The sequence below is a fragment of the Bombus pascuorum genome, chromosome 3 (genome assembly GCF_905332965.1).
Source record: "Bombus pascuorum chromosome 3, iyBomPasc1.1, whole genome shotgun sequence".
NCBI classification, from domain to species: Eukaryota; Metazoa; Arthropoda; class Insecta; order Hymenoptera; family Apidae; genus Bombus; species Bombus pascuorum.
The window spans coordinates 3,593,026-3,610,494 of NC_083490.1; the positions used below are offsets into that span (position 1 = coordinate 3,593,026).

Here is a 17,469-nt window from a genome sequence, read left to right on the forward strand (position 1 = left end):
TACATTTGCATCAACACGTTCGATCTGATTAGGAGATAGGTGCATTCCATTAATATATGCACGATGGATCGAGCGAATTAATTGGCCTAAGATTCTTTCCTTTGATCGATTCTTTTCTCTCGCTTTCCGATCGACGTTAGAAACATGTAAGCGAACGAGTTTCCTGGTGATTGAGGAATTTCGGGGATGAGATATTTTTAGAGCGAAGGTATAAAAATATACACAATTGTATGGTAGAATTATTTTTTCATTTCCTTTGTTAATAATATATAGATTTAAAGAAAAGGTTTTTAAAATATATTATTATATATTTTATCTGTGAGTGATTTTTATATGCAACGCAGCTTCGTTATCTATGCAATGCGAATAACAGTGAAATGTATTTCAGATCGATCAACGATCATTCGAATGCATCTTCGTATTTACAAAAATATTTCAGAAATTCCTATATCGCTACGATACTCTACATTTATCATTCGTATCAAAAATAAATACTTTGTGACGAAACACGGTTAGATACGTTCCTCCGTCCCAGTCTTTCAATTGTATCGACCTTTATCATCGTTCCTTTATGCACGTGTGCTTTTTCAACGATTAGTCGTTTCATTCTCTTCATTGGACTTCAACATATTCGCGAAGAATCCACCTTGCCGTTGCATTAAGTCTGCTGGTAGTCCATCTTCGACGATTTTACCATCGTGGAACACGATTACTCGATCGCAATCCAATAACGCCGACACACGATGCTGAAAAGTAAAGTATCAAACATAATTAACAGGGAACGAAGTTGTTACGGTCGTTTTCTTTCGTGGATATAAAGGACGTTGAGAGTTAAAGCGAAGTTACCGCGATAGCAATCACTGTTCTGTTCCTGAAAGTAGTTGAAACTGCTTTCAAGAGATTCTTTTCAGTGACGGCGTCGAGAGCGCTGGTTGCTTCGTCGAGGACGACGATCGAAGACTTCCGGAGGATTGCCCGTGCCATACAGAGCAGCTGCAGCTGGCCGGAAGAAAAGTTTTCACCTCCTTCTTTCACTTCGAAATCTGTTCCGGGAAATTGTATTCTTATTTATTTTCTAAAGAATCGAATTAAAAATATTTAGTGAAAAATTGGACCACTGACTAGAGCATTAACGTAAATATCGATTTATGGACAGAAGTTCTCATTCTCTCCTTTTATCTTGAAGTCTGTTCGATCTGAAGACTTATATTGTTACGAATTTTTTGATCATCAGGTACGAGGAAAAGAAATTCATCAGCAAATATTTTTAAATATAAAATTGAACTTTGTGTTTCTGTTTTCTAAAGAATCGAATTAAAAATATTTAGTGAAAAATTGGACCACTGACTAGAGTATTAACGTAAATATCGATTTATGGACAGAAGTTCTCATTCTCTCCTTTTATCTTGAAGTCTGTTCGATCTGAAGACTTATATTGTTACGAATTTTTTGATCATCAGGTACGAGGAAAAGAAATTCATCAGCAAATATTTTTAAATATAAAATTGAACTTTGTGTTTGGAATTAGAAATTCACTTACTAAGACCTTCAGGATGAGAGGCAACAATATCCTTAATTTGTGCTACTTCCAAAGCATTCCACAGTTCTCGATCTTCGTGTTCCGATAGAGGATCCAAATTCTCTCTGAAGGAAATAATATTCGTATTTTATCGTCGCATTCGAAAGACGTTTTCTATTATTAAAAAAAAAAATGTATAAAATACCTAATTGTACCACTGAACATGATCACATCCTGAGGAATCGCTGAGAGTCTCGAACGAAGAATTTCCAGAGGAACTTGACGAACGTCTGTCCCATCGATCGATATACGTCCCTGAGTAATCTCCAATAGTCGAAACAGAGCCATCACTGTGGACGATTTACCACTTCCGGTTCTTCCGCAAATTCCAATCTACGAGAAATATCTATGAAAACCTAGAATTTTGTAATTTTTTGTAATTTTTACCTTTTGGCCTGGCGTAATCTTCAAGAACAGATTCGAGATCACTGGTTCTCTTTGTGAAACGTATCTCAGAGAAACATTTTCAAAAATAATCTCACCTTTACCTGGCCAACTATCAGGTACGTGGAAGTCTAGAAAATATCGTACAAAATATTCCAGAAAAAGCAGAAAATATTGAAAATATATTAATAATTCTTTTAGTTCTTATAACGAAACAACAATGGGAGATTAAAAAGCACTAAAGTACCATTTTGTTGGTAGTTTTCAGTAGGAGCGTATCTATAAGTAGAGATACGTGCAACGCTACCAAAATACATTTCGGTCTCCGCTGTGAACTTCACTACCCAATTTAAGTAAATTGGCACTAAAAGGGTGTAATTAATCGCCAGACCAACTAGAGCAGGCGTAACGCGATCTGGATACAGTTCTGCGGAAATTAGGACGGCGAATGTCGCAGAACCTACTATAACAGCACCCAGATAATCCTAAAATGTGTTTATGATAAAGATACAATAGCCGAACTGGCAAACTGTAAAAATAATTCTACGAGCTTTGCAAGTTTTCTCACTAGAGCAATGCCGAGCCATCGGCTACTGGAATTCAGCAGGAGAAACGCGTTCGTGTTAACGTCTAGGCACTTCATAGCCTGTTCCATGAAGCGATTCTCTTGTTTGGAAGCACGCAATGTTGCTAGTCCGCGAAGTGTCTCAGAAAAATGCGTGGTGATTGGCCATCGGGTACTAGAAACGAATAATTGAGATTTTTAGATGATCACAGGATTTAGAAAGAGAAAAGTTTTTCTTTTAAATTCGCTGAGAAACATTTGATCCTGGACAAGTATATTTTTGCAAATTGTACGTTTATGTTCACAAATAAATTTTTTACTGTTCTTGGGATACTCATCGAAGTCTCTATCACATTACACAATCAGTATTGAAATCAAACGTTTTCAAAGATTTATCAAGAAAGAATAACGATTCGTCTGGAACAAATTTGCGGACAGTTTCCTATGTTAACCTATGGAGGTTCAAAAAAAGCTAAGAAAAAGTTTGTAGAAAATATTCGCAGAAAATAAAGTACGACTTACAAAAATACGTAACGTACCTGCCGTCTAATCGTTGCAAATGTTTCGCACTGCATCTATAAAACTTTTGAACGATATAATAAGCTGCACACGTGGGTATAGCAGCAATGAAGAACCACGGTGATACGATGACGTTTACTAGTATCGCTGAACCACACAGCAAGACGAAGAATGTCAGTCTTTGGATCGACATAGATATTTTCTTAAAAAAAAAAAAAAGATAAATAATTTCTTTAATAACCACGAATCGATTGATTTTTTATCGACTATTCACCTTATCGATGACGCCTGTATCGGCGCTGAATCTGTTCAAAATTTTTCCCACAGGATTACAATCGAAGAACGACATCGGTACTCTAAGAAGTCTGGACACGGCTTCCTCGTGCAATTTTCTTCTCGCTCTGGCTCCTGTCCACTGACCAGTTGCATTGCATACGAAAGACAAGAGTATAAAGACAAGGGAAAGAATGATGTAAATTTTAAAATAGAACACCGTCTGAAATAAAATACAGCACAGTCTGAACGAATTCCTTATCCATTGTAATGTTCAATAGTCGAATCGTAAATCACGAAAAAATTATTCTACGCAGTTACATTTCGGTTTTCTTGATTGAAGTTTATATTGTCTTCGTCAGTCCACTGACTCAGCCAGAGATCGATATAAACTCGCAGAACCTGGCAGAAAATTGCTACTACTATGTAAATTAGGCCTGGTATCCAGCCTCCAGCTTTTGTGTAATCGCAAAGGATCATCCTTGTGACTATTCCGCTTCTATCTTCATATTGAAATTCTTCTTCTTGTTCCTCTGTATCACAGTCGTCTAGAGAGAGGGAGAGAGAGGAAAGAATTAACTTTTTTGTACTCTTTTTCGACATTACTCATCGATAGTAGCTACTTTATAAGGTGTACTAACTTCCTTCAACTTCATCGGGTTCATTAGTTCCTGTGGACTCTATCGATAGCAATCGTTTAACGGGAAAATGATCATTCTCCTGTTCTTGATTAATTCTAAATGGATAAAAACTATTCATAAAAAGAGATATTGCTGCATATGAGAAGTAGTATAAATTCATTCCTTTCGTACTTTTTAACAGTGTATTGCATTTGTCTGTTAGAGTTAGAAGGTACTAATTTTCGTAGCACGCCTTTGTCTCTATTTAATATCAATTCATCGGGACGTGGACTGATAATTCTACAGAAGATTTCAAAAATAAGATTCATCCATTTCAAATCGTTATAAGAATTTAAAAATAGCTATTCGACTCACGCGCCAGAAAATATTTGCCTGAAAACGCCGTTTCGTTGTCCGTTGTCAAAAGTGTTATTCCTTTTTCTAAAATAAACTGATTTTGATATTTATGCAAGAAAAAAAAAAAAAGAAAATACAGTTTATCAAAATTTCACTAGCGTACCTAGGAACAACGTATCGACTTTCGAGAATGGTTGGAGTGCTGCTCTGTCGTAGAACAGGGGGTGGTTGTCTTTGAGGTTGAAGACTGCTCGATCTGACAGCGTTTCGATGGAATTTAAATCTTTTTTTCCCGATGTTCCATTCTTCAGAGGGCATTGGAAGATCTGTCAGATCGTGGGCTAAGTATCTCGATCCGCCAAGGGTGGTTCTTCTCATTCTTAACGGGACAAAAGCTGGAGGATTCTGGTGAAACCAAATTTTTAAGATCATCGATTAAAATAAAAAATAGAGAAGAAAAGAGAAGAGAAAACGAGCAACACGACGATAATATAATTATTAATTGCAAAGTCTACCACATGGGCATCCTGATCAGTGGTCCAGGATCCATCGCCAAGTCGTTTGTTTGTCGCACTCACACCGATTCTGGATACTAATTTCATCAAGGCCCACTTGTCTTTCGCAGTTCTATCAGCACGATATCCTTCGTCTTTATTCGTTGCTGTTTTCCTCCACTCGATCGCTAATTCTGGATCAGCGTCTTCGATCGCTGATTTCGTGCCCACTACTCGAATACGACATCCATCCATCACGACAACCTTAACCACACGATCATTTACCTATTGCGCCTTTTCTCGAAGAATTTCAGTTTATCATACACTGCTCATAACTTAGTGTAGCATTACCTACATTAATTATTGTTTTGAACAGTGTAAAAGTACATTGCCTGACTGAGACATACTTGATGAGCAGTTGATAACAATTCTAGTCGGTGAGTAACCATAATCACCGTGCGTCCGCTTCTCAGCAGCAGCTTCCGGATTCCTTGATCGAAGATCTGCTGCGCAACTTGATGATCCAGTGCGGACAACGGGTCATCCTGAAAATATTAGTATTTGAATCTTTTATTTAAATCTAATTATTCCAATGTACTGTTTTTTATTTAAGAAATACAATTTTTAGTTTAGAAACTAGCTAACCATTATTATAACGTCCGCGTCGTTGTACAGCGCTCTGGCTATAGTTATTCTCTGTTTTTGGCCTCCGCTCAAATTGATCCCTTTCTCACCTATCCGCGTGAAATCACGACCCGGAAGTATATCGACATCCGGTTGCAGAGCGCAAGCCTTCAATACATTCCTGTACCTTCTCAATTTGTACGGCGATCCAAAAAGAACATTGTCCCTCAAACTGGCGTTCTGGAGCCAGGGTTTCTGAGCCACATACGCGACCTTCACCCCTCTATTTTACAATAGCTCGTTTACAATTATAATATAGAAAAATTCTAAATAATAAGGAGATCTTGTACTTACTTAGCCCACTGAATCGATCCTGTTGTCCTCTGGATCTCTCCCAACATTCCTAATAGTAAAGAAGTCTTTCCACTTCCTGTCTTTCCAACAATTATGGTCAGCTGACCTAAAAGTGACAATAGTACGTGGTTTTTTAGATTTTGCGTAGCTACAAGTGATTGATAATTGCTACAATGGATCTGCATCTAATTAACCTTACCACGTGGAAAACTAAGATCAGATACGGATAACAGACTCTCATCGGTGCCCCAAGAAAATCCGCAGCGTTTCATTGTAAGCACCGGAATCTCCGGATCCTTTTCAAACACGGTGTCCACCGATGAATTTATGTCGATCGTGTAATCCGCAAAGTCAGAAGATTGTCCATCTTCTTCGTCTTCTTTGATATTATCCAACGATCCAAAATTGGGAGTGTTGTGCGTTTTCATTGTTTCTATCTAAAGAAATATTTAATTGACACGAATAGAAATTCATATTTTGCGATATTTCGTAGTATCTAGTTCCTAATATTTTATAATATTAAAGATACAAAGATATTTTGCAATTGGGAGGTTTTCCGGGAACCACTGGACAAAATGACACTGTTGGAGATCTTAGTTTTAGCTGTTTAATGTAAACTACATTTGAATTAATAACTATAATTTTTCTTAAAGAGTTTTGTTCTTTTTATAGTTAGAAAAGAAATAAAAATGTCGTATTAACTTAATTACTCGAATAAAAAATACACTCAGAGCGTCCATATATTTTTCACGGCTTCTCGGTTAGTATATTTCGAGCATATTTCAAGTATTATCGGTGTATTTCAAAGATACTTACAGTGCTCTCTTCGATAGAATTGACCAGCGATGATATATTTTCGGCTACTTCTGATTTTGCATCGTTAAGATTAGGCAAGACATTGTCGATCTCCGGAAGTTGGAGAAACTCCTCTATTCTGTTTGTTGAAATCTATAGAAATCTTGAATTGAAGTATTTAGTAGGAAGAATAAAATAAAAGTTGAAAGAATTTGCTTACCATAGCGTTAATAATGATAGGTATCATCACAGGAAAAATGAGAAGGGGCACTGTGAGCTGTGAGAATAGAGCTAAGCTTGCAAAAACATTCCCAGCCTCGAGACTTTTCTCTTCCAGCCAGAAATAAGCGGCAAAAGTGAAAAGTGTCGTCAGTACCGACGAAGCATGCGTGAGAAAATCTAATTATCAAGAATCCACGTTTCAATTAACAACGTTATTTCGAAATAAATTGTTTTCTTTGATCGAGAAGCCGAACTTACTTATAAGGGTCCAATAGAAAGAATCCTTGTCCAGCATTTTTAGCTCATCGTTTCTCGTTTTTCTTATTTTCTCCTCGAAAATATTTTCCCAGGCTCTAAGCTTCACTAATCTCATTCCTTGGAAGATTTCGTTAACCAGACGTAATCTAGCGTCGCTGCTTTTCTAAAGATATAAATATTGTTAGTTTTAAAATTACCTTTCCACTATTAGATATTTAAGAGAAATTACAAGTATCGACTTACGGCGACCAATTTAGAATTTTCCGACATTTTCTTGCCAAGCACCAATTGTAATGGCGTTACTATCAATATGCAACAGAATGCACCGATAATTGCACTGACTCCCAATTTTGTGTAAAGAAGAAAAACTATAGCGCTGATCTAAAATCGATATTTAAAATTTCATATCGTTATTAGCTATAAGATATAAACATCTAATTATCGTTAATTATTTATTCTTTCACTTTTAATGGAATTGCCCAGGTATAATGTCCAATCCAGAAAAAGCTCATCACATTGTAAGCATCCTCAGATATTAAGTTAGTTAAGGTTCCAATATCAGCGGATTGCTGACATTTATACTGTTCTTTCTCCTTGTCTGTCGGATTATCCTCTTCGTCGATGCTCCAAGAGCATAAACGCAAGGCTTTATCGTATAGCAGCGCCTGTAATTTTAATTCAATTCTCTTGATGGTTTTCGATGGTTGCTATTTTCGAGTTTCAAGTGTACCTGAAGTGCGTTCTTCAGGCGGATCCCTTCAACGCAAAGGATATGAGTGGAGGCCTGGCTTAGAGTGCTTTGTAATAAAGAAAAGAAAAACACCAACAGGCATAAAAAATAGCCATTTTGCAAGATTTCAGGAAATGTCATGGCACCCTGAAATATTCCACAGTGTTTTTAATTAATTCTCTGTCTAATCTTCTCCATTGTTGTATTCTCTATTTTTAATTCTTTTAGATGAAATGCTATCGAACAATGTTACATACCATAGAGCTTCGATTTATTGTCCCATTTTGGGAAGCAGAGACGTAATCTAGAATTTTAGAAATAGACATAGGTCCAACAAGACTTGTAGCGTCTCCCAGTAATTTAAACAATCCTCCAACGGCAAAGGGGCACCATATTCTTTTCCAGTAACATCGCCAAAGACGTAGTTTCTCGTTTCTCTCCTACGGAAACAACCAAATACTCCGAGTGATCTCGATTTTTATGATTAAATATAAATATAATATAAATTACAATGCGTAGCTCATACTCTGTAGTTAAAATACAAATGCTGTCACTCGTGTCATTTATCCATGAAATTCTTCCAATTAATATTATAATGTTTAATTAAAATTTGGTATCTTGTATCGTTCTTTTTCTCCGGTCCTACCGATTAGAAAATATTTTTCTTATATTCAAAGATTACCCTATGTTTCTCGTAAACTTCACGAAACTTGTCAAACTGTCTCCTAGTAGTCTCCTCCTCGGGAAGTTCTCCAAGGTCGTGGTTCTCCAACGGCGTACTGTATCCCTTGCACAGCAGGTCGATCACCCAATGGAAGGTGATTCTATTGAGAAAAGGCACGTCCGCGTGTTTGTACGCTGTTCTTCGTCGTTCTCCTCGCTCGATCAAATACCTTTTCTTCCTTCTTGTCTAGACGGAACGAATATCGTAAGTTGACTTATTCGCGGCGGCGCTTTAAGATACCGGGCTATTTGCATGCCCCAACCCGCTTGTTTTTACTGGGTCAAGGAGTCTGCGTGCACACGCGAAATATATTTGGAGCAAACGCAGAGTACCACCTTACCTGTTATCGGAAGACCACTTACGGCTTAAACGGAACCATTCTTAACGCGACTATAGTTAGACGTGAAATATGTTTTCAATTCTACCGAAGGAAGCTTGAGGAAGAGGTTGATGTATAGTGGCATTAGTGGAAATTCAATGATGGATAGTTGCATCATAGCGAATGGAGGTGATTGTATTCTTACAAAATAGAATGATTCTTCAATTTTCTTTCAATTTTCTTCTCTTTTCCTGGATTTATGTTACTTTTTATTTATTTTGTTTTGTTGTACGAAGCTAGTGGAGCATCAGCGACGGATGGTTATATCATAAGGAAGACACCAGAGGCGACTAGGATTTCATTTTATTCTACTGCAAGCGTTATCCTTCTATCGTATTATTTCTTTATTTATGTTATTTTATTATTCTTTATTTCTGAGATTTGGCTAAGAACTTGCATCGATTCGCAGTTTAACTATTTCTGTACGTCGCAACGTGTCGAAACATTCGCGAACTTTTCCGCGAAGCGACATTTTATTTAATTTCCTGGAAATTGAATATCGAATAGACGGGACGGTTCTATTTTTGCGATCTAGTTCGCAGCGTCGAGGAAGAAAAGTTCGCGTTACCACTCGATAAGCTCTGCCTCTTCAGGCTGCGATAATAAACATTATTATTCAAACAAGCTGAGTAAATGTAAAACAAATGTTTGCACTTGGTGCCGGGAGTAGCTGGCTCTCTTCGATAAGGTTGTAACGCTGTGTCGCTAATTCGCGATGCTTGTAGTAAGAACTAGCAGGCTTATAAACTACGTATCTAATAGCCTAAGTAGATATATAGTAGTTAAAATAAATCCTCCCTTGATCGCGCAAGAAATCTTGAAACGATAACAACCTAGAATTAATAGTAATTGGATCATTAAGCAACTTACCATAAGATAGAACGTGTAAGAGTCCAAAACGGCCAAGAGCCCACAGGTAATGGAAGTGAACGCTGTGGTTGTGAGTCGAACGTGTATCATGGACAGACCATATCTGTATATATTCGGCAATTATTTCCAAACATGGCAAATTTATTAAAAATAATAAAGAGGGATATTTTTTAATTTCAAAATTCATATTAAATAATAATTTTTCTAATAAATGAATAACGAGTGTAACTGACCTAGAGAGACACATAAATTTCCATGCTCGGGATAAGGTAATCGCGACGAAGATTCCAGCGGAGAGGGCAGTACCACAAGCATCTCTAACCTCGGTCCTCCGATGAATGATCCAACAGTAGAGGATGGCTACGATCATCAGAATCAACGAGAAAGAAATCGACGTGAGCAACGACTCGCAAAGTTCGACAAAAAGCACCGCCAACACCGTCATACACAACAGTGTTCTAGTTGTATGAAATGGTAGGAGTTCTCTGCAATCTCTAAATAAAAAGAATATTAAAAAAGAATACATCCTTTACCAGGCATCGGATGGAATTTAAATTTCATTATTTCTTGCTTGATAATGACACGGAGAAATTGTAATATTTTCACTGAAACTCGTGATTCATAGTTATTATCCTACGTTAAAGTACTTAAATATAACTTGCAATTTACCTACGAGCTTTGAATACATTTATATCAGATCAATCGATCTCCGACAAACCTCCAATTACAAGAAAATGATTCTTCCATCCAACAAATAAAGCAGGAAGCACAACCATCCTGTATTGGTCCAATTTCCGTACGAAATCAATCTAAGTCAACTGGAACGCGAAGAAAATCAAGCATGCAACTAATTACCACGTAATTGCCACCTTCGTTAAACGGATATCGTAATTTTTCTCGCATCAGAGCTTCTAGAAGTTTATCGACTTTGCTCCTGGGCCAATAAATTTACACTCCGTAACTCGTCTCTCTATTTCCAGCTTTTCGATCCAACCACCGGTGACTTTCTTTAGAATTTCAGATAATTTCTGCATTAAACATTATTTCGTCTTTCTATAGTTCGATTTTTATTTAAATATACGACTGTTCCAAGATTTTACGCCGAGAAATGTTTTCACAATGTTACACAAATATTATGTATCTTTCCCTGACTTTATCACGGAATGATAACGCTAAAACAAGATTCACACAGGGTGAAATTCGAAGCACGATAGTCCGTAAGGATTAAGAAGGCAACGAGCAATTGCTATTGATTTTTCAGCGAATCAACAAGGATAAAAGCCATCTCATTCAACTGCATTAAGATTCCTGGAACGGGCAACGTGACGCAAACCAGGAAAGAGTGTACACGTAGGTATTTGAAAACCCTGCAAGAGCACGTGTTATGAATTATTCTGGTAATTAATCTGGGTCTTCTGCTGATCCATTTAATCCGCGCTTCTCGCTATTCTACGCGGTTAACGACAACTTTGATGTTTTCATTTGGGATTATGACTTGTGTTTTTCGTACGTTCTCTGTCTCTTCTTTGGGCTTTATGCTTCTCGTGAATTCGGTGACCTTTTGAAACTGATTAATTAATTACACGAAAGATGTATTTGTATTTGGTAAAACTGATCACAAGTTTTATTACAAAATCATCCGAAAAAATGTTCTATCGTTAAGCTTTGTTCCATTGCCAAGCTTAATCTTGATTCTAAAAAGAAAGTATATATTTTTGGTGTCTTGTACCAGAAACATGGGAAATCTTGATGACAAAGAAATAATTATCTTCCAAATTATTTGACGCTCTTCCTCGTTTTATCACACTGTTAACATGGTTTAGACAAGTTAGTTGACAAATAAGACATTAAAAGAGATTACTGGATAAGTGGTAACAAGAAATTTCGAAATCTTGTATATCTGTCACATTTTTGATTTATAGAACGAGGAACGGTGGAAGTGACGAGTGTGGCATGGAAAACAGATGAAAGTTTGTGGATGTAAGCTCGTTCCAGGAACGTGGTGGAGTGTTACAGATGTTTGACATGGACAAATATCCGGCAATATTCTTCAGAAGAGAACCAATTACACAGTAAACCATTCTAATCTTTAAATTTCACCAGTCGTGTTTTTCCAAAGAAGAATTTTTTTAATTACAGCGAATGATCAACCATCGCTGAGAAAGCAATAAACAAAGCAACGAATAATTCCACGTAAAAAGGGTCAAGCAGAGGCGAAGAAATTAACAGGCTCGATAAAATTTCACCGCATTAATTGAAGCAAATTATTCGAATGGGAACATGGTGCCATATGAATCATTGGACATCCCAAACGTGAAACATTTCGTTTAATTGAATGTTGTTTCAATTGGTGTGAGCTAAGCTGCAGCTTCTAACCTCGCCTTTTGAAATTAAACATTCGATACGCGTTTTCCTGAAACTAAAGATATGCCGTTTCAACCGAAGCAAATACCATTCCTCCTATGAATAGCCAAATCTTATCGCTCGAGAAATATCTTTCGATCGTTATTATCAAGCGTTGTATCAGTGACTGTGAAATAATGTACAAATAAACCTTGCTTTCTGTTATCAGACTTCTGTTAAACGATGCAAAGTTACTTTCGAAGCAAGCAACCTTTGAAATGAAAATTTCGACAAACATTACATTCGATCGCCATTGTCCAGCGCTGTACCAGAGACTGTGAAATAATGTACAAATAAACCGTGCCTTCTGTTATCGGACATCCGTTAAACGATGTAAAATTACTTTCGAAGTAAGTGAATTCTGAAACTAACATTTCGAAGCAGGTAGCTTTGGAAGAGAAAATTTCGAAACGAGTGGAAGAAAAAGTTTCGAAGGAAGCCTCTTCTTGCTCCCAGCTGCTCTCGTTAAATCGAGATAAATCTCAATGATCGAAACGAATGGATCGTAATTCGTCTCTCTATCGCGAAAATAAAATCTCGGTTGAGTCTTGTCTTTCCTTTCGTCAACTTACTTTGGCTGTCTTCTGCATTTACATCTGAGAAAAGTGATCAGCGCAAGGACGACCGCGATGGCTGGAACGCAGATATTGACGAGTTCCACGAGGCAGTTCTCGATGGAATCATCCTCGACGGAATCGTCCTCGATGAACTGGACGCGGGTGCCATTTTCCGTTCGCCAGGACCATTCGACGCGTCTCACGGGTTTTGGTAGGATTTGTAGAAACTTGTAGCTCTTGCAAAAGTCCATTTTAATGGTGTTTTAGGAAACGGTAGTTGCGTGTGATATCTGGACACATCGTTCTTGATATTTGCCTAAAAATATTATCTTTCTATATTCTTTGAGACACAAAGGAGAATATTTGTTTCTTTTTCTTCAATTTACAATTCTTCACGCCGCAGCATTCATGCGTAGTATTATCTGCTATCTGCTTAAAAACATCGTCGTTATATAGCTTTTTAATTATTTATATCTTTTCATATGCAAACAACGAGTATCTGCTTTCTTTCTACCGTTTTACTTTTTTTAATTTCGAACGATTTGTATGTACAAAAATATACGTATGCGTAAAATATACGAATCTTTCCTTTTCCGATAAAAGAATATCTTTCACTCTGATAAAAACACTTGGAGCCTTTGTCACGAGATCTTTAATTGTTTAAGCAAAAGTATAAAACAGTTGTTACTATTTTGTATTAATTTTTATCGCAAAAATATTCTAAGTCTTTTACGCTTCGATATTCTTTTCCTGTCGTTACATTTTTCTACGTTGGTATTCTTCCTACGTGGTTTACTTAATTCAGTTTCATATAATCCGTCTATTTCGCCTTCGGCTACACGTTTTATAGTCAAAAACGGTTTGCGTAACTTCGATTGAATGCATTTGGCAATCACTAAGAATAACATGTTTTCATTATTTCTACTGTGACGCAACGATAAATGGGTTTGCTGGAAACTGTTCTAGCTTCCGGTCCACAGGCTTTCAAACGCGCTTTGTTTTTCGACAGACCTTTATGCTCACCGAAAATATCTTACGCTCGGATAACTCTCGATGCGTCCGATAAAAATGCGTTCGAGTCGAGTGCTTTCTCGCGTGAACTCCAGTTAAACTTGTATTTTGAGCGGCTGTGTCTTTTATGAAAATAAAAAGTTGATAAAGCTACCGGAATCTAAAGGAGAATCTAAAAATAATTCTTGATAAGTTTCTAATGCTTTGACAAAAGATACACAGTAATTTTATTGCTGTTTTGTAAAATAGATTCCGTACAATATCCCAAACAGTTAGTAAGCCAATCCCTTTTCCCCTGAAAGTCGAAAGACTTTCCTGGGAAACATCTGATAATATTTGAATCATATTACGTTATACATCTTCGTACCACTCGAATTTCCTCAAATTTACATATAGTAAAGTATAAAATTTACTAAATTTTATTTGTTAGGGCATACGACGATATATCGATAAAATGTATATTTCACCAATCGTGTTTCGATATTTATATCATTTTCCAAGCTCTGATCAGTATGCATCTGCAGCTAAACGATCACGAGCCATTAAGGGTTAATAAAACTTGGTTGCATTGCAGGAAGATAGCAGAACAAATTCTTTTATTATACTCGTGCCAGAAGATTCTCTAAATTGAATTGCGTTTAACAGTGACCTCACGAAAAGACTTGCCCCTTAATGGTTTAAATTAGTACTTGAAACTTCCGTGGCGTGTTTCGTATTAACGAGAAGCCCATGCAAAGAGACCATTAGTCTCAAGGCGACGCGTCGACGACCAAAAATTTCAACATCCATTCATGCCACGAGGCAAGAAAAGAAAAAAACAAAAAATGAAGAAAGGAAACGTCGATCGTTCGTTACTAATTCGACGATCGCGAAAAGTACAGTTTGCGAGGATTTGTTTCGCCGTGCCTTATCCTTACGAGAAAAATGCAAAAGAGATGCGAAGCGGACTCGCGCTTACAAGTAAAACGTTCTTATCGACGCGTTCATTAAATAAGCGATTAATTGAAATTCACGGATGCTGGTCGGCGATATGCTAAGTTCCAAAGTAAAGTAACAACGCTTACGTGTCTCGCAACTGGAATTTTTCAACGCGACTCGTTACCATAATTTATACGGTGACTCCACTACCACGCGTTTTCTGTTATGTTACCGATGATTTACGTTCTGTTACTACGATCGCTCCCGAAACCGAGCTCTTCGCTTTAGCCTTCCAATTGAGAACGTTCGTTCGTTCGTAGAACGACGACTGTGAATCGCTGTATCGATGAAGATGTATCTTCGCTGAAGATTTGAAAGCTTCGCTCTTCAGATTCACTTTTCTCAGGTGGAATTCTTAGACGATTGATTTTTGTATCGTGACGATCGACGTATGAAATGCATCGTCTATAAACATCGAGACACCTGCTCGTTACGTTCGTTGGAAAATTTGAGTGGATTTTATTTCGTTTAATATTTTATATCGCGCGAAACGTATAAATCGAATACCAGTAACATCAGCTTCGTAATAAGGCAATTAGAAATTAGAAACGGCGAAAAACATTCAATTTGTTTGAAATATCAGCAGGTAGGCTGATAGCTGCGGTTACGATTGGCAGTGTATGTGCAAATGATTAGTATTCTATCGGATGAATTCGTACGTCATCTCGAGAATCATTCTTGTTATTTCTGTGCGAGAATTACGTGTTCTTAATATTTGTTCCTCCGCTAGATACGATATTTTTATTTCTCATTTTTTATCCAGAGTTACGTATTCGATACTTTGGCAACTACGCGCTCGTAATATTCGACGACTCGTTTATTTTCGTTAGGAGCGAGATTTTTATCATTCAATTTCTCGTACTAGGTCTTGGTTCAACTTTTCCGCGGCAAACTTGCATTCCGTGGCTATATTTTTATATAGTCTGATTTATTATGCATAATATCAGACGTTAAAAGTATCGAATGTTGTTCGTGTTACGTAAAACGTTGGTAAAAGTGTTGTTAGATTTTTTTTCGCGATTAATGAATTCTGTGAATTAAAGAGAGACACGGTCGTTATATCTTTTATTATGATTTTCACGCAATGGAGAGAGAATTGCTATTAGTAGAGGAAAATGTTGAGCAGCGAGTGAAATCGAATGACGTGTATGTTGTAAGTTTAGCGTACGCTAGAGAAAAAATTTCTTCGATATAACTTCCTTATGCACGAACGTAACGATTGGTATTTGAATTATTTTATATTTTCTAAAGCTAAAACGATGTTGCATTAAAGCAACGTGTATAATGCTGATCATTAAGATATATCCGTTACGAAACCTCTGTCAATAAATTTCAATAATCACCTCTTAGTTCCGAGGAACTATTCAAACATTGCAAATATTATGATTGAAAGCCGTTTTCATGTTGTTTGACCTGTGTCACTTTTTTTTAGCAATTCATATCTATAGCTAACATCTAAGAATAACAATTGGTAGTCAAGTCCAAGAATCTTAATTATATTTATATACGAGTAGCGCTATAGCGCGTTCTCGATTTCGACACATCTTCGAATAATATGAATAATCGATTTACAAGTTTTCAATTGGCAACGAGAACAACAAGAAGACAAATCTAAAAATTCCAGGTTTAAGGAGCACACTTTCGCCCTCGATACGAATATTCCGTCGAACAGTGGTTTTACAAAATTCTAATATTATTATCTTCTGGTCTAATGTTTAAGAAACCTTTCAAACACGTATTCCTACAATAATTTCACAAGAATATCGAAAAGAAAATAAGTGCGAGAATTCCAAGCTTGTGTAAAACTTGATCTTCGATGCGAATAGCGTTAACAAATTATGATATTAATAATCCTTGAACTAAGAGATAACAAGGATCTTCCAATTATTCGACTTTTCGTCTCACGATTGAGAATGACATAATAAAAAATAGAAGAAAAGAACGAAATTACAAAATTAAAAAATCTGTAGCGTGTACAGAGCTTAAGGATGCACCTTCGCTCTCAGCACGAGTATTCATCGAATGCTCGAATTCTAAAGGGCCAGGAACCACTTGTCGGCTTCGAATCGGTATTCCTGGTCACGCACGTGCGCGTTGATCGTTTCCGCAGAGAAGCACGCGTGCTTTCTGGTTGACGGTTCGCGGCTTACTGACAGATCAGAGAGGCGAACGCTGAACACACAGAGCGAATGGTAATTCCATGTGCGCGATGAGTCACTGACGAAAAAAAGATCTCGGCCCTGCCGGCGAACTCGTCTTTCACCGGAAACGTAAGCGCGTCCTAGAAAAGCGGATTCTTTCGGACTTGGCTTCTTGGCGCTCTAACTCTGTTCTCATATCGAGACACGTCGCAATGTCAGAACCGTGAGAATTTAACTACAACGAGACACCAACGAAGGAAAGATTCTAAGAGCTTTTTGGAAACGGTAACTCGTTATTTTTCGTGTTTCTGTTCGCTAAATCGAAGATAAATTCTTACGGAAAATTCTTTTTTTTTTTTCTTGTTTTGATTAAGATAGAACGTTTACGCTGTAGTTTACAGGTATCGAACCTTTCCTCGTGTCTTTTTTGCTCTATAAATAGCTAGGGTGTAAAGAGTCAACGCTGGCGTGTTCCTGCAATTTTTATAGCTTGATCTGGATATTTCGTTTGTACAAGTAAAAAAAGACGAGTTCTATGCATAAAATTGTGGATCGTGAGATGAAACATGCCAATGACGATTTTATCTTTCATCTTATCTTCATAGTTGAGAAATTTTTTAACGATAGAAAGA

The 17,469-nt window shown here is 37.1% G+C and overlaps 1 protein-coding gene across 2 annotated transcripts; it reads right to left on the reverse strand.

Moving 5' to 3' along the window:
* Positions 1-226: 226 nt before the first annotated feature.
* LOC132905551 (ATP-binding cassette sub-family C member Sur) lies at positions 227-17,308 on the reverse strand. 2 transcript variants are annotated; one of them, XM_060956944.1, is made up of 31 exons: positions 16,691-17,308; positions 12,723-13,023; positions 9,981-10,241; positions 9,748-9,850; positions 8,457-8,684; positions 8,032-8,214; positions 7,775-7,921; positions 7,509-7,709; positions 7,288-7,425; positions 7,045-7,207; positions 6,785-6,963; positions 6,586-6,717; positions 5,969-6,206; positions 5,770-5,875; positions 5,437-5,698; positions 5,199-5,336; positions 4,813-5,055; positions 4,461-4,702; positions 4,316-4,381; positions 4,133-4,240; positions 3,962-4,056; positions 3,642-3,868; positions 3,322-3,543; positions 3,068-3,249; positions 2,532-2,703; positions 2,211-2,448; positions 1,967-2,094; positions 1,725-1,912; positions 1,541-1,644; positions 847-1,043; positions 227-746 (listed from the first exon to the last, which is right to left on the reverse strand). In XM_060956944.1, exons 2-31 carry the CDS (start codon positions 12,956-12,958, stop codon positions 588-590), a joined length of 5,286 nt encoding a protein of 1,761 aa, XP_060812927.1. In that variant the 5' UTR covers positions 12,959-13,023; positions 16,691-17,308; the 3' UTR covers positions 227-587. The 2 variants fall into 2 exon arrangements, with proteins under 2 accessions (XP_060812927.1, XP_060812928.1); XM_060956945.1 differs by lacking the exon at positions 4,133-4,240.
* Positions 17,309-17,469: the final 161 nt, after the last annotated feature.

Excerpts from the sequence above, each read along its gene's own strand:
- LOC132905551 (XM_060956944.1), bottom strand. The coding sequence starts at position 12,958 with ATGGACTTTTGCAAGAGCTACAAGTTTCTACAAATCCTACCAAAACCC. Across the intron at positions 3,250-3,321 it reads ATACAGGCGTCATCGATAAG|AAAATATCTATGTCGATCCA; the intron begins GTGAATAGTCGA and ends TTTTTTTTTAAG. Across the intron at positions 2,449-2,531 it reads GATGGCTCGGCATTGCTCTA|GATTATCTGGGTGCTGTTAT; the intron begins GTGAGAAAACTT and ends AACACATTTTAG.